A 21286-nucleotide genomic window follows, 5' to 3' on the forward strand; every position below is an offset into this window, starting at 1 on the left:
TTTCGGCTGTGTACTTTTTGGGATAGTGCGCGCATTGATTATTGTACCACTCTCCTGATCGCCTACACATTCTGTAACAAATGTGTTACATGTATTTCAAAATAAGATTGTACGCGATGGACCAAAAACCACTGTACTGAAACTTAAAAGAGCATCCATGTTGGCCTAGTTTGGTCGATTTTAATGCCAAATTTAATGAAACGAATGAATACCTTTGAGTTTGACCTAATGTGTAATCATTAGTTCGTGAGTCATCGAAGATTGTATTTATCATTTTACTGTGACACTAGCAGACTAGTCATACTTTGCGAAGGCAAACAGACCAACTTACTTCCTATTTGTATGCGTTTGTCAACATCATGGGTCTCTTTGGAAAAACACCACAAAAGGATCCCAAAGAACAGGTAGGCCTAGGCCGAAATGTTACTTTTTACTAGTACATGTAGTAGGCCCTAATAGTATTACTTGATGACAGTCAAGTAAGTTAACATTTGGACATGGTTGGCCTACTAATCGCCTGACCAAGTCCAAATGTTAGAGGAGGCGATTCATAAGGTCCCAGTTGGACTTCAGACATAGCAGAAGTTAACCTATAAAAACAAGATAGACACTAAGTTCTTAAGGGAGATTTCTGTTCCATGTCTGAATTCTTTTTTAAACATGTACTTAAAGTTTAATGATGAGCGGGACAGTTGACGAGTGGGATTGCTTGATCTTTGTGCAATCAGTGTTAGCCTTATTGCATGATTTGCTGAGAATTCTGCCATTAACCATTCATCTTTCTTTCTTCTCTACATCTGTGGATGATTGTTTTGAAGAAGGAAGTAAAGTCAGAGATTTCATATTAATAGTGCAACACGGTCATGAAACATGATCGCACCCAACATATGCAGCTTGTAATGCTTGATCTGTTGTTGTCCTTTACCTGAACAGGTTCAAGAATGGACAAGGTCTTTGAACAGAGAGACAAGAAAACTGGACAGACAAATCCGATGTGAGTGGAGACCAGGATTGCAACTGACCCACACGCACAGATTGTTCATGAAATGAAAACCTGGACAGGACACTGTTGTTTATGTGCTTTTTTGTTCTTTTTGGCATTTAGAGATTTCAGTAACTTGTTTTGGTCTGCACAAGGCATAAATTGCAGGAAATATTATATCTATCATTTTGTTGAAGCCTATAAAAAATTCATATCAGTCTTTCAAAACAGGTGCATTGAGGTACATTGATGGTTTTCTTGTTTCTTTTGCAGCCATTGAAAGGGAAGAGATGAAAGTGAAAAGGTCATTGAAAGATGCTGCGAAGAAGGGTGAAAAGGATGTTTGTAAGATCCTGGCCAAGGAAATCGTCAACTCTAGGAAAGCCGTCAAAAGGATCCATACTTCAAAGGCGCAGATCAACTCAGTCAGTATGCAGATGAAGAACCAGCTGGGTGAGTGGGGGACTTGTATTAGGCAAAAAAAAAATTTAAAAGACTTGTGCTTCCGGTTTCTTGACTGACCCTAATTTTTCAGCGTGACCCTAAAATTTTTACTGGCAAGTTAGAAAAACAAATAAAAAAATTTTAAACTATAAAAATAATAAATCCTGTCGTTTTTTCTGTCGTCACAAAACACCTCTATTTTTTCCACGTTAAAATGCTTGTTTTTATATGTTTTCCTTCATAAATTTGCAAGTTTTGAATGCAAAAGAATGCTTGATTGAAATGTGGCAACCAGTCTATTCATCCCAGTCGAAATAAATTTGTTACATTGGCACATTTAATACATGTACGCAACGCTACACCTGCAGGTCCCCAAAAAACATCGATATTGCAAGAAGATTTTTGCAAGTTAATTCACAGAACTCGGTCTCTTGTCTGTAGGTGTATATATTTTCTGTGTTCACAAGTTTAGTTTGACGTTTCTTTGCTCTTACATATTCTTGATGTGTATGTGTTTCCACAAAATTTCCTGCTGCGGCACGAGGTTTATCCCCCGCCCATCTGGATGCATCATGCATGCCTACTACACTATACACAGACATCGTTGACCAGTTAGCCTTCGTGATTACCTGACTAGCGTTGTGCATTGTGATGTGAATTGTCCATCATTCTCATAAATTATGGATTGAAGAAATTTTTACATAGATTAAAGCAAGTTTTATCACTTTTGTAGCTATTTGTGGAAGCTTTCGTTCCCACTCATGCCATTCAATCAGCACAAAACAAAACAAAAAAATTTCTGGCCTACCCACCCTAGTTTTGAGAGGCATGTAATCTGAAGCAGAAGTATTTTTTCCTTGGGCTCAGCTTTGTGCATGAATGATTGAGGGGACATCATTTCTCAAGGAAACCATCCAAAGTGTTTGACCTTTTATCAAGGTGAATAGCGCTGGTGACATTCCTCATTTTTATTTCCCACTGATTGTCAACTCTTTCTGTAGCCCTGATCAGAATGTCTGGTGCCCTACAGAAGAGCACCGACGTCATGAAGATCATGTCGCAGCTGTGCCGGGTCCAAGAAGTGCAGGCCACGATGATGGAGATGTCCAAGGAGATGATGAAGGCGGGCATCATCGAGGAGATGGTGGAGGACACCTTTGAGTCCCTGGAGGATGACGAGATGGAGGAGGCCACTGAGCAGGAGGTGGAGAAGATTCTGTTTGAAATTACGGCAGGTAAGTCGATGGAGACTAGACCGCATCCCAGGGTTGTAGCTATGCCGGGCAGCGGTGGGTAGGTCTGCCCAACTTTCACAATCTCCGCTCAGCACTTGGGATAATTTTCAGCCTTACCACCCAGCACATATTTTATTCCCTGAGTTGGTAAAATTCTAAAAAATCAAAAAATTTCTGATGTATGTTCCTATCCTTAGCAATTATAAGATATTTCTGTTGAATTCCTTGTTTCAAACCATAAAAACACTGAAGTAAGCTTAAAATTACGCACCAATCCAGGCCTTAAAATGAACGACAGCGGTCGTATGATCCCCATATTCCCAACACGTGAGGCTGGCTTCGCATGCAGTACTCCCCGAACTCTACACATATAGTACACACGCACGTTGCATGGGGTGTGTACACGTCGGACGTGTACATACACAAAAGCTCAGCTTCGAAGTGTACCGATACTTCAAGCACTGACACCCCCGCTGCATAAATAAATGTCTATATTCGTACAGTCACATTCCAGGAGGAGTAGGTACGGTTGATTTTACTCATAGTATCAACTGACTTTCTCTTTCCCAGAACTTGTATATGTGGTACACAATTCACATTGAAGTCTGTGTACGAGGCAAACAATAATAGCCATACTGTGCTTTTGCACCGATTGTCCAAAAAGTTTTTGATTAATGGGTGTGCCTTCATCTCGTCAAAGGTCAATAAACACATTTTGTTTTTGACGGCACAGTGTTTTGACAGTCACTGTATACTGTTACAAAAATACTATGAGACAATTGTTGTTTCATCTTGTGTTCATCTTTAGTTATTGATAACTCCACATTTAACGAACACAAATTACATTTTATAACATGCCACAATTTGATTTTTCCTCTTGAAAAAACCCCAAATCCTGTAGCTTTAGGGGGGCTCTGTCCCCTCAAACCCCACCAGGGCATTGCCCCTGGAGCCCACCAGGGGCCCTTGAATGGGCCCCTCGACCCCTAGCCGTGACCCACGAAAAGTTTCTCTCTCTTTGCTTCACCAAAATATTATCTGGCACTAAATTTGGCCTGGTGACAACCCTGCTGCCTCCTCAACCTTCCCTTACACCTGTACCAGTCCTCCCTGAAAACCTGCGTTTGCCAACTGTTGAGCTTGAAAACAGTTGCAACCTCTGTACCATTGTACTCTTTCACATGAAATTTTGTTGTGGTGCATTCTGACAGAGCTAGTGAGTTAGTATTTCAAGCTGATTCTGCTAGTAAAGTTCTTGTAGCACAGCTTCTTATGTCGTACCTAGATGCGATAGTATATATATGTCATATCGTAGCTTACCCTTTGTTGTCACTTAGTCACCCAGGTCAATCATATTGCCCTTCGGTCAGATCTACTCTGAAACAACATACTTCATTCTGTATTTGTCTGTTTATCAAGGTCACCTGGTTGATGCCCCCAAAGCCGTAAATGATGACCTTCCAGTGGCTGGAGCAACGGCCATCTCAGATGAAGAACCAGAAGAGGATATCTCTGAGATGCAGGCCAGACTGGAAGCACTGCGGAGCTAGGATGGTGAATCTGTGTCAGTTTGACGCATCCATATCTTGTGTAAATATGACAAAAGTAGTCAGGAGTTTTGCTACTTTTATCTGCTCTACAAGACAATAGCATGCGTAGAATTAAGAAAGCATGTGTGATAACAAGATGGAGTCCTTGGTCTTTAGGATTTCGACGTCAAGTACTTAGCAAAGTTGGTCATTTCTAAACTTACTTAGGACCCAAAATCTGCTGGCTGGAAGGAATAGGTATGTGTTGGAGATGTATACATGAATTTCGCTTTTAAAGTTGCTTTGTAAAATTCTGAGCATATGAGTAAAAAGATGTTCATAAAATTTTGATTTTTTTTAGGCAAGGTACACAAATTGGGAATTGCTTCTTCACGAAAATGCCTATCTAGTGACTTCAAATCCATTTAATTGTGTGCACTGCATTGTGGAGTGTAAGACATGGTTAGCATATTCTTTTAGATTCAAAATGTCTGGTATGACTTCATTTGATTGTGGAGTAACCAGACTACATGTAAACGAACAGATGGGCACTCTTAAACAATTCTTAACATTAATTGTTAAATAGTGTCAAAAAATTCTGTACAGGTTTACTGATTCAGTAGGCAAAGATAAATAAGCTACACTTCTCAAAAAAATGTATCATTGGCAGCTCTCATTTTTTTATTGTTTTTTCTTTAGGGGGGAGAGACAGTTTCTTTTTTTTCTGTGTAGCCTGGTATGGTTTTGTGCCAAAAGTTTGAATCCTCCAAAAGCAACCCCGTGCAAAAGAGACATCAGCGTTAATCAGTCAATGGAAGTTTTCAATTTTCAACTTGACACTGAAAACTCAAAGATTTCCATAGACATCCTGCTTTAACTTGATTGCCAACCTGGTGGCTGTTAGACATGGTACTAGGAACATATGAAATTCTGTTGCTTACTCTCTTTGGGTGCTTTACAAAGGGGAACTGGAGTGGACCTGTGACATGATGACATCGCACTTTGTTTATGGCAGTGAGGTGGGACACGATACATCGTGTCCCTATGGGAAAGTATGTAAACAAAGCGTGACATCGTTATGCTTTAAGTCTATTGATAACTTAATCCCAATAAGCAGTGATGTACTTCTTACTTCATACCCCAATTCCAGTGCCTTAGTAATTGCTAATTTGTTTTGTATAGTGAAACATGGAGTAACTGCATCTCCCTCCTCTAATGTCTTAGCACAGCACACTAATAAACACTGTATTACATTTGGTAATCTGTTACATAAGGGTTTGTTGCCATCTGATGGCTTCAAGATTTTCTGTCTAGTATGGAGACTGTGTCATTCAGGTCCCACACAGTCTTAGCATGTGGCAGATTCACGAAGTTCCTAGTAACTAGCCAAAAAGCCAAGGCTTAGGGTTTAGAACACGTTCTAGAGAGGTACATGTACATGTAGCTGAAATTCACTTCTGATGCTTGAACTTTAAAAAATTGTTTTGTATACATTTTGAGAAGTAAGTTCATTTGGGACAGAGATGTAAGGAGCGGAAATAATACAGGTCCAATGTCTTCATCTTTCTTTGCATTTATCTTGACAAGAAAACCCTCTCCAACTCTATCTGTGTCTGATTGGAGTGACCAATTTTTAGAGTTTGTATATACGTGTAATTAAAAATGAATAACTTTACAATTAGAACTAATTGATATTCGGATAACATTAGGCCAAGCGCACAGACTTTAACAAATGATCTTACATGCCACAACTATCAGAGCATGGGCCCATGAGATGTACAGGTCTAATTCTTCTCAGATTACCTTCTTCCTGTTGGGTAACATTTGCCACTTTTTTGATTGTAAGTTGATTGAGAGTGGGCACCAGATCAGATAATTGGTCATCTTTTCTGAAATTGTACGGCTTACAGGTACATTATATACTTTCTACAGTGCTCTGAAAAAAGAGCGCTGAAGAGGGAAGATATTGTACATTGGCAGATACATGTATGACAACCCGTTTAATGTAAACACTGAGAGCTATTGTACTGCATCAATGATGTCATAGGCTTTGCATCCAATCAAGAATGTCAACATTAATTTCCTGGTTGAGTGCCCTTCGGTCAGTTTGTGTGTCGTGAGGGTCAGCTGTGTTTCCTAGTAATTGTAAATATTTGCTTTATCGCGAGGTTTTGTTGACATCCAGTTTACGTAGCAAGTATTCATCTCATTGATTTTTTTTTCAACAATGGAATTCCCTTAGACTCTGCTCGAGACATCTTCACAAAACACTGGATAGCTAGCTGTGGAATACTCATCGTTGATATCCTATTTGGACACCTTTGAAACACAGTTCAATACATTTCAAGAGCTCTATTTTATATTTAAAAGTATTTATAGACAACAATTGACAAAAGACAAACCTGTGCATTGGGAACCAATCAGGCAAGCTCAAGTCTTAGAATTGAATCATCAAATTTAATGAAGTTGTAAGAGGGAATTTCGCATTTCATTGCTTTACTTTTGTGTTGTTAATTCTTTTAAATTTCAAATAAAATAAAATTTATTACCAAAAAGGAGACTTGTGACAACCTGGTCATAAATGCACGTATAATATTTTTCTCTTTGATAATAATTTATTTGGCTTATATTAATTTTCTGATGGAATCATATGTACATCGTGATGTAAAAATATACAATAAACCATTAAATGCACGTCAAGCAGAACTTAAAAAAGCATTCATAACTACAGTGCAGAAGAGTACAGACGAAGAATGTGAAAATTTACATATTTTTGATCAATTTTTCTGATTTCGTCACACTTGAACTTTAATAATGATGCCTTTACAGAAAGAATTGCTTGGTTTCATAATTTGCTTCAGTGGTTCATGTGACACAAATTGGTAAAACAAATGATTACATAATCAATTATCAACTTTATTGATTAATTACAGATTACTGACAGAGCTACTGCAAAGGTCAGTTGACACTAACCAGATTTCTTTTTTACACTTAAGTGGTTCTGTACTAATTCTCAATTCCGTATCCTTAAATTTCATGCAATTCTCAACTGCATGAAGATTTAAGGATACACTCATAGTATAAAGATCATTTGATACAAAGGTGTCAGTTGTGGATTTCTTGGAACTGAGTGCAAGGTTTGACGGGTTTAAAGGTTTAGTAGGAAATTGTGCTTTGAAGACATTGCCAGGAAATTGATAGCTTTGTTTATGCACTCATTATTTGGCTGGTCCTAGCCACGGAGATGGATTGGTAGCTCAAAATACACTCTGAGGTGCTGTGGTATTAAAGCTTCAACTGAGGTTATGTTCAAAATGGCTGAGAATCAGCTAGAAGTGTTTTGCTGATTTGACTCGACGGCATTCACTGATGAATCTATCAAAGTGGAGGAAATTTCATTCATCAATTGCGGGAGTGGTATGGTGTATGAGAAAATGGAGTCATGGCACTTTGTCTCTGTTTCAGGCTCCTTGCTTTGGACAGTGACGTCGGGCATGCTGGGAACATTTGGCAAGCTGTCAGGATCTTCTTGAAGACTCCCGAGGTGAAGGTGGTGCTGTTGCTGCCTGCTGGGTTTTCTGACAATGTCCCCATTCGGTGTCTGCACGATGTCCCCGCTCTCAGTCCTGACGAAACAGCCCTCTTCCACGACCAAGTCGGCACTCGTCGACACAATGTCATTTGGCTTGGTGATGAGCACATCATTTTTGGAGCTTCTGTTGTCTTCTAGCTTCAGGTCCTCAGTCCCACTTTCTGTGCTCGGGTCAGCCGCTCCTGATGGGAAACCATCACTTGTGCTGGTGTGATCAGTCCTGTTGGTGCTGCCTCTGGTTTTGGCTTTGGCATCACCTGTTTTGGCCATGATGTGACCACTTTTACTTTTGATGTTGTTGCTACCCTGTGTTTTACCTGCATTGGAATGTTTGATTTTGGTAGGGGTTTGGGGTGACTCTATCATTGTGACATGTTTGCTGAGTTGTGAGACACTGCGACTGGAGTTGCTGTTTCCTTTCCGGCATCTCCTTGGTGATGAGGATGGTGATGATCCCTCTGAGCCAAAACCGGAGGGGATTTCCTGAAGCACTCTAGTGGCTATCAGTGAGTCATTGATGAAATCTTGGGGGTCGGTGTTGTTGGGTGGTGATAGCAGACTATCTTCACTGATGACTGTGTCTGTAGATCTGATGGAAAACATTCACAACAACTTTGACGCATTAAATGCCAAACTATTTTAAGGATTTCCACATCACATTACTAGTTGTAACCATAAGGCAAATTCGACAACTGTCGTTGCTAAGACAAAATATGTATGTTTTTCTTTGCTCAATTAGAAATTTTCAAAAGTGGAACATATAACTGCTTGCTCTGTAAGGTTGTTTGTTGGTGTGTGTTTGTTTTAAATGTTTTTTTTTTAATTCCAGAATGTCCCTTCAATTTCTTTTTTCACAAGTCTTTCCCCACATACAGGAAAGAAGAAATACACTTGTTAATGCACAGAGGTTGGTCATGATCAATTGTAATCGGCCTTAATTGTAGTAACTTAGATTTGACTCACATTTTCTTGACAGAGCTGTTCTGCAAAGCATCCTGTAGTTGAAGGGTGCTACTCTGTTCATCCGTTCCCAGTAACCAGAATGTTGTCATAACTCCTTTGCCCTGTATGACGAAGGGAAATGCTGCATGAAAGGTCAAATTTTCACTCAGCTTACGGAAACTTGGAAAAAGTTTTCAGAAAAGTTGCCTACTAGGTTGCCAAGTTTTGACAGAATTCAGTAATTTCATGGCGCTACTTTAATGTTGTAACTGTAGGAGAAACTGTGCTGAATCTAACAGCTTCACCGGGATACCGGGCAAGATATTGGATGGAGGGGTACCCCCCCAACATCTCCAAACCCTGTAGACACTCTAGACTATTGTTACTTAACACATCCTCCTTGGTTGTCTGAAAAGAATTCCTGAGATTCCGGTCAAACAATGACATACACAAGGGGGGGGGCTCTCTCTGTCCCACATCTTGCTTTGAATGTTCACCAGTATGCCATAGACTCGTGCCTTTCCAGCTGTAGTGAAGTACCTCAGATGTGGCCATCATACCTTGACTCTTAGCTGACCCCTGACCTCCAGCCGGTACCCACCGATACTGGTAAGCAGGGCAGCTGTGCTCCAGCTGACGTGGATGCGCTGTGGCAAGCCATGGGATTCCATGCGAGATGCAGTGTTGACGGTGTCTCCGAAGAGACAAAACCTAGGCATTGTGAGTCCCACTACACCAGCAGCTACGGGTCCTACGGAGACATAAAGGGAGAATTACTTTAACGTCTTTTACTTCAGACGTGATTGTAGTTTTTAAAAGTTAAGAAAAACAAAATTTTTTGGTCAAGCAAATTATAGACTAATACCTAGCCTAAGAAATCAAATTAACTTGTAGTTCATTCAGGTCTTTGTTTTGGTTATGCTTATTTCATTCTTATAACTGAATACCAGTATTCTAAAAATTCTACGAAAGTCTTGTACGTGTATACGTTTCAACACGTTCCTTGAAATGCTCCATATGAAAATAGTGTCATTTTGCAAACGCCATCATACTATTCATCTTCAACGTTCATTTGTCTGTTTTCTCTCTTGGAGCAGGATTCATTTCAGCTCTTTTAGACCAATACCTGAGTTGATTCCGATTCTGATCTGTACTTGATGTTCGGGCATGTGCCTCACCCGAAATGTCTTCACCCCTTCCCTGACAGCCAGTGCCATGCTGGCAATCTCGGAGGCATGTCGGTTACCATTGCGGTTAGGCAGACCGCTCGCCACCATGTAGGCATCTCCTATAGTCTCAACCTAAGAGCATCAAGATCACGAAATATGCAGCTTCAGGACCATGTATATTTTCTTCCCCATGAATTCCTAAACTTATGGTGAGTTTCCAACTCAATATTGAGCTAACTAAGGCTACATCTGAATGTGTTGTTTAGAACTAGGTCTAGTAGGTCTTAACTCCATTGGAAATACGTGGCGGTGTGCAGACAATAGACCTAGCCGTAGCTCTGTTTCGGACTCGTTTTGGCCTAAGCTCACCTTGTATACATCAAATCTTTCCAAGATGGCGTCAAAACAGGTGTAAAGATCATTTAGAAGGTCAACAACCTCCATAGGTGCACTCATTGCAGACAGCTCAGTGAACCCGACGATATCGCTGAAGTAGAGGGTCACCTGATCATAAAATTCCCCATGAAATGACTGGCCTTTCTTCAACTCATCTGCAACAGCCCTGAAAAAAGAACAACAAATATATTGGGATGAAGTTCTGGTTCACATTCCTAAGGATATCAATCCTAAATCTTTAAAATGGAAGTTTAGACTTACTGAGGTAGCATTCTGTATAAAAGAGCATCTGTCTTCTTTTTCTCTTCAAGCAGTTGACCTGTTCTGTCAGCTACCACTTTCTCAAGGTTCTCTGTGTATTTCTCCATTTTGGAAACCATGTTGTCCATCAGGTTCAACTCTTTCCTGCACAGTCAAAAAGGAAATCATTTATTACTTTCAACAGTTGGTGACATTTCCTGTTTACATCTAGAAGTTTTTTGCTTAGAGCTCCACCAAGTTCAAGCTTTAAAGGCGCTAAGAAAATAATGTCATACTGCCAGGATTAATGTCAGGTGTATGGAGGTGTTTTGCTTAGGTTATGACATCAATCAGGAATTGTCAGGTCATTCTCAACCCTGTTGATGAGCCCTTCTTGCACCCTACCTTCCTTTCTGCACTGCCCTGAGCCGATGTCTGATGACGTTGAAGTCGGGTCGATCTTCGGGATGTTCCGCCCAGCACTGCATCATGAGCTCTGTCAGGCAAGTCAGGACACCGTCAGACTGCGAGAACTGAGTTGAAAGACCGGTCAGGTCGTCCTCGGAGGCCGCCTGGCGAGGCCGGAACGGAGGCTCCTGCCGTGTCATTACCTTGCGGACGATTTCTTCGGTGAAAATGTCAAATTCCAGTGTTATTTGCTTTCTACCTTAAAAAAAATCTGAATGGTTGAATAGGAAAGTGGGGAAATACTTCAAATAGGTCTATTTACATGTTGAAATCAGACCATGTTTGAATACACAAACGCGAATTGATGAAAAATGACATAAACATGGTGTGGGCACCTTGCTCATATTTTCCCCCCACAACTAACCTCTGGATGACAGTCCATAATCATGATACGGTAAGGATCTGGTGAGAATTTCTTCAACGAGGATACCGAAGGAGTAAACATCTCCCTTCTGGGACCCCTTGGTTGGAAGTTCGTGTCGGAGCAGCTCAGGGGATGTCCAAAGTAGCTCTAGAGAATGAAAAAAGTTGATGTACTTCAGGAAGAAACGCTAAATTCTCCTGTAGATATACTAGAAAATGTGATGTGGAGATGTTCTCCGACCGTCGAACATCCTCGGGCCGAAATGGTTTTATGGGGATAGAGATCGTTGAGAGATATATCGAGAGATATATTAAATATTAAAATCTTTCATTAAACGAAGGCTAGAAAATAACTGTTCATGCTATTGTCATTGGCAAAATGAAATGCATTTTGTGCGCAAGATTACGTAAACGGAAACCCATTTACCGGGCATTTCGATTGTAATCACTGAAATTTGTATTCTGAATATATTGGGCACACAATCAGCCTTTCGTTTACGTCATACATTTTTGTGCTAAAATTTAACTGGAAGTTCTTCTCTAACAAGTCTGGGGAAAGCGACGTTTGTACAGGTACCAAAAATAGGTAACTAAGACGAGGGAGGAAAATGTATACCAACATGGTGGATGTAATTTCGCTGTTGCCGCCGGCAAATCAACGGTGAGAGTTAGATTTCGTAAGAAAAAATTGCTTGTTCCTACGTCCTTCTACGCCCCAGGATAACGGACGGTGGAAACAATTTCTAGCAAGTGATTCCACTGATAAGCCATGTAGCTATTTTTACAAGAAGAATTGGAAACGGCTGAAAAAGTGGAGCGGTATAGCCACAACAAGTTAAAATCAGAAATAGGAACGAAAATTTACTTTCGGTAAAACCCGTATTTTTACGTGAATCATTGGCGATATGCTCTCTTACCACTCAGAAGTCTGCTATAACTGAAAAAAATTATAGTTGCGTAAATTACATACAATATCAATTGTAATAATTTATTTGTGAATGAAACCTGTGAGACGATTCAAGGTCTGTATCAACACCCTGAGCTTGTCAGGTGACAATAAATACCTCCCATACGTGTATGAACGGAATTAATTCGTCCGGATGTTGAGATAGCAGTTGAGGAGGCATTATTATTGATACAGAAAATACTTGACAAGAAAGACTTGACAGACGGAGAATAAATATGCGGATGAATATAGCCTACCCCTCCCCCGTGTCCACTCCATGAAAGTTTTCGTGTCCCTTTTCCAATCTGATTTCAGTCCAATTCTTACTACCCTTTTCATTTACTGATGTAGTATACCCGCTGGCTATTCTATTTGGTCCGATGAGATTTATTTCTTATTCTTATTTGCTCATTTTTTTATCCCGTCGTGTCCGATAATTATCCAGTCTCGTTTTTCCTTCCCAGACAAGATTCCATTCCATCCATTGCATCACTTCAGTTACAGTCGAACCCTGTTAACATAATTATTTATAATACACATTCTGCTTACTATAACAAGGAACTTAATAGGTTCCAATAATCCTTTGTTTTTCATTGATTTCATTTCTCATAATACGAGGTTCCTGGTACAAAGGTAATTTGCAAAGCCAGAAGGACCTACATATTTATAAGGTTAGGCAGTCCAGTCCTCCATGGAGCCTCTATCCTCTGCACTGTTTAAAAATGTCAATCTGATATCGAATGAAATCCGATCCAAATGCAACCGCTGGGACCTTTCTACTAAATACAGTATTAACTTTTGTGGTCTTGTGATCTAATTTCATCCTATCTGTATCCTACCGATCTGCAACAACAATCAACATCAACAACAGGCCCCATAGAAAAACAAGTGCCACAGCGGCTGATCCACATGATTTATGACAATATTCCTTTCCGGCGCAACCAGCTATTTTTAAACCACTAACTTGGAAATATTGGCAAGACTGTTTGGATGGGGCCATTTTGCGGTTGGAATCATATTTGATGGAGACAGGTTGGTCAAACGGACCATCTTTTTGGCGCTATGACAATTTTTTATTTAAAATTAAGTTTATGCAGACAAATTGAAAGATTTTGTGATGTGAGTTTAGTTACGTCTGTCTTAAAGCTTTCTGTATTGATGTTAAGATCTATCGTTTTAGCATCTTCACATTATGATGATTGTATTCCTTGAGTTTTTAAAGTTACCAGAAGTCCTTGAGGCATGGTTTACTACCTGCCGTCGTGGTATCCTTTACAAAATTGATTTATTCTTTTTTGAAAGGAAAGAAAGAAACTGACACGCTAGACAGAGGCAACTAGACTGGGGAAACGTATTACCATAGCTCGAAAGGTCATAGATGAATAAGATATTCATGGGAAATGCAAGGACTCAGTATTTTCTTCACACACTGTCTATCTCACAATACGTGCTTCTTAAGGTCGTGTGGGTTATACCTTTGGAAATAACGACTCTGGACATGATTTGTTCGATCAGCCGGTGGTAATGCAATTGCTACTTGGTCATTCTGTTTTCCCAATGGAATAGCGTCAAGTAGTTCCAGGGAGCTGCCCTAATTTGAGTGTAGCGTATTTTATAAAACATTGAAAACAACACAAACGAGCAAAAATTGTGGATCTGTTGGGCAGGTTCAGGGTGAATGATGAATGTCAAATGCTAAAAAAATAAGAATGAAAACACGTTACAAAGTCCACAAATACTTGCCTTCCGCGTCATTAAACGGTCGGTCTGAAAAGTCATTGACCGCAGACCAATTTCAACCCGGTACCTGTCACCGTTTTCATAACTCTTGTCCAGATAGATTGCGAACATAAGGTTGGACTTACAGTACAATACCGATGAAAAAAGATACACTTTGGGAAATGAGTGATCTTACTCGAGAATCTCACTTCCGGATCGGTTATTTTTTCGCCGGTCCCTCTAGACATGTGGAAGGAGACGGTACCGAACCCTGCGATCTTCAGCGCCCAGCGGCTGTCGATAAAACAGAGATTGGAGCACAGCAGGCCGTGGGACCTTACCACAGAGTTGTGGAGAAATTGCATACCCTTCAAACAAAAAAGATATTGATCTAGTCATTATTTTTCCCCCGCATCCAGAAATGGAAATGGAATAGAAAGCTGAATTAGAAGGTCTACCAAGAAAATCACAAACTTGGTGTACACGTAATACATCGTATAGACTCAAATGGCCAAGTAATCTGTAAAGAATCTCCGGACTGAGACTAAATTTGGTAGCTTCCTCTGCTGGAGGATTTCTTCAGGTAAACCTCATCTATAAGGAGTTTGGTCAAACCGAAGGAAAGGGATTGGGACGTTTATTTTCTGAACAACAGTCTTGGGAAAATTCCGAACGTATGAAACGTTCCTGGCTCGGGAAGGTGTGTTGTCGTAAGCACTACAGGCAGCGGCTTTCATCCATACCCTTGCTAGATCGTTGATAAATGACACTTTGAAGCTCAGATCTAGCTTGATATCATCATTGGCTAAGACATTCTTCAGGTTTCCTTTCGAGCAGTACTCAGAAATGTAGTAGAACAGGTTGTTGTCGCCCCTGGTAGGGAAGCACACACCCACAAAACGGTTGAGATTGTCGTGAACAAGCCATCTCATCTACGACATAAAACACAACTCAAAAGTTAAGAATTTGATAGGGCATGTTGAGCAACGTGTAGATTTTTCTAAAGAAGCATTTGATATGAAGGGCAAGTTGAGCAACGTGTAGATTTTTCTGAAGAAGCATTTGATATGCTCTGTCTTAAAACCGCCGTTTTCGTTTTTTCGAACCTCCGTTATTCCTGTGTTTTCACACGAAATCATTAATTTATATTGAAAATTCAAAGCTTTCTCCTTCAACGCCACGTTTATTGAAACCATCCAGGAACTATATTTAAGCATGCCTTTCTTCAGACAGTGCATTTGATTTCGACGTTACATTCTGTTTTCACAATTCATTTGAAAGGGTTGCATGGTACGACCGTTCTAGGAAGCCTTTCAAACTCGTGGTGGCAGCAGACATGAAGGCTTTTCAACCCCTCTGGGAAAAGACAACCTCTTTAGCGCTTTTATAAGAGGTGTGGCCGAAAGCTGCAGACTGTTAAGGACGAGAAAGTGTGCCAAAGACACTCGCTTGCGCCCATGAACCGATGGTATGCCAAGACTGATTTTAAAGGGTACCTAACCCAGATGGCCATGCGACAAATTTCCAACGATGTTCGACGACAATGAGTCTTTTTCTATTTTAATTACGGGTTTTGCCCTTACTCGACGTACAACTTTACTGATAAACACTGTACACCCAGTGCGTGTCCAAGAGCTTGCAAACAATTCACAAACTCACTCGGGTGGGATTCGCAAGCTCTCGGACATGCACTGAGTATACACTGTTTACGTCGGATAAAACACGTAATTAAAAATAAATGTCCTCCCGACGTAAAGTACATCTTGAAACAGTGAGTCTTGATGTGTAGCCGTATTGCTGACGTCATTAAGCTGTTCCTATACTGATTGCCAGTCGAATAGTTATAAATAAAACCCTTTATATATCAAATGCAAGATGACTTATTTGCAGGTTGCCCCTGGTCTTAGTTGAGACCGAATATTCAAGAGAACAGCAGCTAGGGTGCAGACTATCTTCTGTGCTCCTTCGAAAGCACATGCGCAACCCTAAAGACTTTGGAGGCTAAACACACTTGTCCAATGAAGATCGCACAACTTTGATCATTTTGGCGCAGTCACCTGCTTGAGCTTTACCTCCTTGAGCTCCTTCTTGGTGGCCTTGTTGAGCGTCAGGCCATTGCTGACCTTTGCCCTTCTCAGCACCACTGTCTCTGACTTGTATTTAGCCAGGGAGAGGTCTGGTGCCATCTTCTGGCTCTGCTTGCGGAGGTTCTCCTGGACAGTCTCAGAGGCCAGTGACTGGCGACTCAAGAGTCTCTCGGAGATATTTGGCAGACGGTAAGTAGAAGGATACCCCTGGAGTCCGACCTGAATTTTTTTACAAGAAATGAACGCGTAATTGGAAGGATGCCGTTACAAATACCCTCAGCAAGGTTTAAAATCAAACCCATACATGAAATGTAATCACCAAACGTCTTTACCCCAAATGTGCTGTTCTGAAGAGGAAGAAATGTCAGCTCATCAATTTCTATCAGCCAGTCCTTACGAAGGATGTACTTTCTGTATTTAAGACTGTAAACGATAAAATGATTCGAGGAAATGTGAGACTTGAGTAGGCTTATCTTTAGGCTGGAAGGGAGAAAAATTGTTAGAAAATGTTTTAATATTGTAAGTTTACCTTAACTGAACAAATATGTAGCTGAATAAAACAAGAAACCGTATACACTCGTAGATCTTTACCCTAGGATGCATATCTTACAAATGATGTACATGTACTTGCTATAATGCTTAAACATCCAACCATTTCAGTAATTTGCGAGTCCATAGTTTACAATATAACAACAAGGGACGCTCAGATTGATAGAGACAACCTCATGAATCACAGCTTCATGGCATAAACACCGGCTACTCGCAGCAATTTGTTGGATAATTGTCTTATTTCTGGGCAGAGGATAACTCGGCACTCTCTGTAGACTAGTGGTCTACGCACGTTAGAGATGAAGTTCCGCGAATTTGCCCCTGGCGATGAGGATTCCTTGGAGCAATGAATGATCGCAAATAAGTAGTAGATGAACTAAAATCAAGCAGGGCTTGTAAGGCACTATGCATCTCATGTATGTTAAAGGCTTGTAGAATGCTCATATAGATGCCAGTGAATTACTGAATTCGGAAAGTGCCCCTGACAAATTTTGCATCCATTTGCAGAAAAAATGCAGTCAGCAATGCAGATGAAAATTACATTCCTCTTATAGAGAAACTTGATACACGTTTTAACTTTTTATGATAACTTAATGCAGCATTACGTGCATTTCCTTTTTGTCTCATTATGTGCGGACGTTTCAGGGGGGGGGCAACCTGAGTTTGAATGGAAAATGTACCAACAAATTTAAATTGCAGCTTTTGTACAGTACGAGACTGCGTCATTTTCTTACACGTAACCTTTGCCTTCCGCCTCTCGGTTGCATATTTTTATTGCAGTTTTATGAATTATGATGTGAAAAGCTCTTTTAAAAAGTATTTAGAGTTTCACTGATCCATCCGTGTCGTTTGGCCCTTTCTTGACGTCACCAAGATGTCTCGGGAAAACCTCTGGCCTTCAGAAGGCGTCAGAGGAGTAACACACTCTTTGGTCTTTCTTAATAGTTATGGCAATCAAATTGATGAGCGACCCTTCTGGAAAGCTCGCTGATCTTCAACGTCAGCAATTCTAAAGCCTGGTAACTATTCATGTACATATTTAAGACCTTTTGATGATCTGAACGGATGTTTTTCTAACCTCCATTTTACGATAGTTCCCATAGGGAGCGAATTCCATTTCTTCGAGATGATCTCTGCATGCCATTTTTTTAATCTGAGACACCAACTTTGTTTTTTTTTCTTACGGTCGCTCCTTGGGGTATTGACCCATTTCGTTTGCTCATCCCATCAATTACCACCAACAGGGTGGAACCAAATAATTTAATCATTTGTGTAGACCCAAACTATTGCTGTGCGTAATATTAGAGATAAGTCAATATAGGCAGTTGGTCAATTTTTGCTCTCACATTTTAGCACAACCAGCAAAGACATGTATCTTAATAAGCTTTCATTAAAAAGTGTTGCAGTACTTCGATTAAGGGTGATCAGTTTCGATCACACTCAAGCTCTGCTCTGATTTAGCACAATTTCAAATAGTTTCAAATATTCTTATTATTAGTTCACTTTTTATAGATCAGTGTTTGTTTCCTGGTCTATGCTATACTCTCTGCAATACATGGAAGCATAATTGATTCCACTGTATGTACAATTTATTTAACAAAGGAGACGTTTGCAGGAGTATCACATATTTTGATATGATCTATATAAGCTTACAGAAATCCTCCTTTTATTTCCTGTCACGCACAATTATTGTTAAGTCGCCAAGCAAATAAAGACATCCGTATGGCCTAGGTGGTGTCAAATTTGCAGTGCGCAAGGCGATAAGGTAAAGCCAGTGATTAATCTTATTTAAAAGGAGTGGAGCAGGTGAGGTTATACCATGACCTATGACACTGACGACACGCGATAAGGCTTCCAGGGCTACAGTTATCGTTTGTTATCAACACGTCTCAGCGTACGTAATGAAGGTAGGGCCTGGACTTAGCTCCATAATGATGGATATTAAACAGATTCGGATGCAGCTATGTAGTTTGTGGCGTACCAGAGACGGGTGTTAGAGCATCAGAGCAAGTGGGATATCAGTTTTGTGGAAAGAGAACTCAATGGTATGGTCATAGTATCAAACGACACAAAGCATTTTTCTCTTTATAACGGGGGGTGGGGGAGAGGACCTTCGATTGGTCAATGTTTATGACCACAATGACACAATTTATGTGACCATTGCAAACTTATGACCCCACCGAGCAATTTGCCATGTTTAGAAACGTCACAATCCCAGCGCTCACCTGAGATACGGAACAGCGATAGCCAACATGATTGTGATAAGACCTCCGGCGACTATTGCTATGATGATACTGCTTTCTGGAAAATAAAAAAAGTCAACAAACAGTAGTCGGGGAAACTCGATACACTAATACCACAGCACGCGTGTACAGCCACGTGCTCAGCGATTTGGGCAAGAGATTAGAGGAATATTCTGAGAAACCGATCGGAAATTAGAAATTATGGCTTGTAAAACAGAGTGGTTGTCTGGACTTTCCAATTTTCACATCTTTTCTCTCAAGGGTGTATGTCTAAAGCAACTTTACAGTAATCACTGTCATTTATGATACTAGACTAGTCAGCTATTAATAGTTCTCAAAAATAAAGGCTGTATAAGATGTTTTGAAATAATATTCGGGAGTTTGCCAAAATATTTTGATTTACTCTTGATGTATAATGACAAAAGTCAACCCTGGTAACGGCAGCCTGAGCGACCGTAACTATAGAATTACGGCTAGTCTGCATTTCTTAGCTCGCTCTCGCTTATTGCTTGGTAAGTTGTGTATGCTGGCTTACGAGTCCTATGCACCCACCCCAGTCCCACTCATCTGGATTCCCTGTCAACTTGTCCTTTCTTTTCCCCTGTCCCCTAGGCAATGAAAAGGTGCGAGGAACGTTGGACACACCTAGGCACTTCTGCCCCTGGTAGCCGCACTTGGGTTCCGTTGGTATTACAGTCCCGGGCCACCACACGTCCGCGCCGGGGACCTCCTCAAACACTGGCACTATACCGCTCACGTGACCCACGGCTTCAAAGCGCTGCCCCTCCTGCAAACAAGATGATCCAGATATTTTTGAAAGTTGAAGATAAAAGCATGTAGAAAAGGACTTTGTTTATAACTTCAGTTAACCTTCTGGAATGTCTGAAATAGTTCACCGCAAGTCATTACGCCCCCAGCTTATTTAAAGACCCAATACAGTGTCCTGAAACATAGTTTACTTTTTGTTGGCATCGGATTTCCAAGCTACATCAAAAAAATGTCAAATGCATGAATTGCTAAACGGTGAATCTCTACAACTTTAAAGTATAGTCGATGCAAAGTTTCAGTGTAACAGGACCTGTTTGCCAGTTTGAAAAAAAAGTTATATCAACGAGGAGTTAGAGCGGCTTTCATTAAGATGGAGCAAACAGTATTTCCATTTAACATTCTATCAATGTTCTCTCTAGTTGTCGGCAGACTGCATGTTCTAATCAAATGAGTGCTGTCCCCCGACTGTGTTAAGCACAAATCATAGCTTGTTTAAAAATTGGAAGTGTACGCCATACCTTCAAGTCCAGGACTGAAAAATTGGCGATCCTGTCACCAGCATTGTCCAAAACAACGTACCCGGTCATTCCTAGAAGGATAGGTTACAGAAGGTGTAACGCCAGCGTGATTATATTGCTGAGCCAATTGTTCTTTTGACACGGAAGTCATACGATGATTGAAAATAGTGCGTTAAAGGTTTGGTCTTTCAAATGTCTTTCAAACACTGAGTATACAGTGTTATGAATGGCGTCGATATAAAGGCAAAACCCCCCTGCAAAAAAATTACCGGTAACGTCTCCCCCGACGCAAAGTACGATCTTGAAACGCCCTCGCAGCGTTGTATTTTTGGACAACATTCGGTCTCGCTATAGTCATACATGTTTACCATGCACAGGGCTGGAATTACTTAATTAAGCTTATGGTAAATGTTGGCTGTTGTGTATCAAGGTCCTGACAAAATTTGCAACAAAATCGACGGTACGTGCGTTGATTTCATTATAGCGCAAGACTCTGGAGTTGAAAATGGTCATCAGTCATTGGTGGATTCCATCAGTGACGCTTAACATTTAAAAGAAAAATCCGTTTGACAATGTTTTTCAATATCCCGGCCTGGCGCCTCCCAGATAAAGAGGGATGCGAAGAGTGTGACGTCACACAGTTTTCAAGCTCGTGGACTAAACTGATTGATAAGCTCTAATGATAACTTGTTATAAACATTTAATTGCAAATTAAGAGAACTCGTGCGGACATCCACAGTTACACACTTCACATCCCCGTTTATAAGTAAATTCAGTTCGCAAATGCAATTGCATTTAGAAGGTTGAAACCATGCATCACTAATTGATGATGGCACGGACATCTTAACAGTGGCAATGAATTACATCGTCACACTTCTTTGTTAGAACTGCCAGCGGCGGTTCTAAACAGAACGACACTCAAACTGTCATTTAAGCCAATTATCATTTCGTCTACTATCTCTCAAGATGTTTCCATTATTGAAAGAAGATTAATTCGCGTGACTAATTGAAATCGAAGTACAAATTTTGCACGTTGGAAGGGCCACAAGACAACCTGGCAGTGTTTATAAAATGTACATTTACAAGGTGAGGAATT

The 21286-nt window shown here is 40.5% G+C and overlaps 2 protein-coding genes across 2 annotated transcripts in view; one reads left to right on the forward strand and one right to left on the reverse strand.

Annotated features, from left to right (window-relative positions):
- Positions 1 to 6748, forward strand: rnf103-chmp3 (RNF103-CHMP3 readthrough). Its single transcript, XM_022224936.2, has 5 exons — positions 1 to 404; positions 934 to 994; positions 1256 to 1435; positions 2428 to 2661; positions 4081 to 6748. The coding sequence occupies exons 1-5, from the start codon at positions 360 to 362 to the stop codon at positions 4209 to 4211; spliced, it is 651 nt and encodes a 216-aa protein (XP_022080628.1). The 5' UTR covers positions 1 to 359; the 3' UTR covers positions 4212 to 6748.
- The window catches only part of LOC110973811 (atrial natriuretic peptide receptor 2-like), a 21729-nt gene continuing 7084 nt past the window's right edge, over positions 6642 to 21286 (reverse strand). The window contains exons 5-19 of the mRNA XM_022224932.2: positions 20191 to 20261; positions 19550 to 19691; positions 18887 to 18962; positions 16445 to 16535; positions 16098 to 16331; positions 14769 to 14957; positions 14222 to 14393; positions 11362 to 11508; positions 10935 to 11154; positions 10551 to 10694; positions 10263 to 10455; positions 9851 to 10025; positions 9285 to 9475; positions 8746 to 8846; positions 6642 to 8371 (exon numbers count right to left, since the gene is read on the reverse strand). Coding sequence (XP_022080624.2) covers positions 7516 to 8371; positions 8746 to 8846; positions 9285 to 9475; positions 9851 to 10025; positions 10263 to 10455; positions 10551 to 10694; positions 10935 to 11154; positions 11362 to 11508; positions 14222 to 14393; positions 14769 to 14957; positions 16098 to 16331; positions 16445 to 16535; positions 18887 to 18962; positions 19550 to 19691; positions 20191 to 20261 — 3002 coding nt within the window. The 3' untranslated portion in view covers positions 6642 to 7515. The remainder of the gene's footprint in view (positions 8372 to 8745; positions 8847 to 9284; positions 9476 to 9850; positions 10026 to 10262; positions 10456 to 10550; positions 10695 to 10934; positions 11155 to 11361; positions 11509 to 14221; positions 14394 to 14768; positions 14958 to 16097; positions 16332 to 16444; positions 16536 to 18886; positions 18963 to 19549; positions 19692 to 20190; positions 20262 to 21286) is intronic.

Source organism: Acanthaster planci, linkage group LG13 (assembly GCF_054643075.1).
Source record: "Acanthaster planci isolate LZ-2023a linkage group LG13, COTS_SCS, whole genome shotgun sequence".
In the NCBI taxonomy this organism is placed as follows: domain Eukaryota; kingdom Metazoa; phylum Echinodermata; class Asteroidea; order Valvatida; family Acanthasteridae; genus Acanthaster; species Acanthaster planci.

What these genes read in the sequence shown, in the direction of transcription:
- rnf103-chmp3 (XM_022224936.2), top strand. Translation starts at nt 360, where the DNA reads ATGGGTCTCTTTGGAAAAACACCACAAAAGGATCCCAAAGAACAG. An exon ending in ACTGGACAGACAAATCCGAT is followed by an intron (nt 995 to 1,255) that starts GTGAGTGGAGAC and finishes TTTCTTTTGCAG; the next exon opens with CCATTGAAAGGGAAGAGATG. An exon ending in GCAGATGAAGAACCAGCTGG is followed by an intron (nt 1,436 to 2,427) that starts GTGAGTGGGGGA and finishes CTCTTTCTGTAG; the next exon opens with CCCTGATCAGAATGTCTGGT.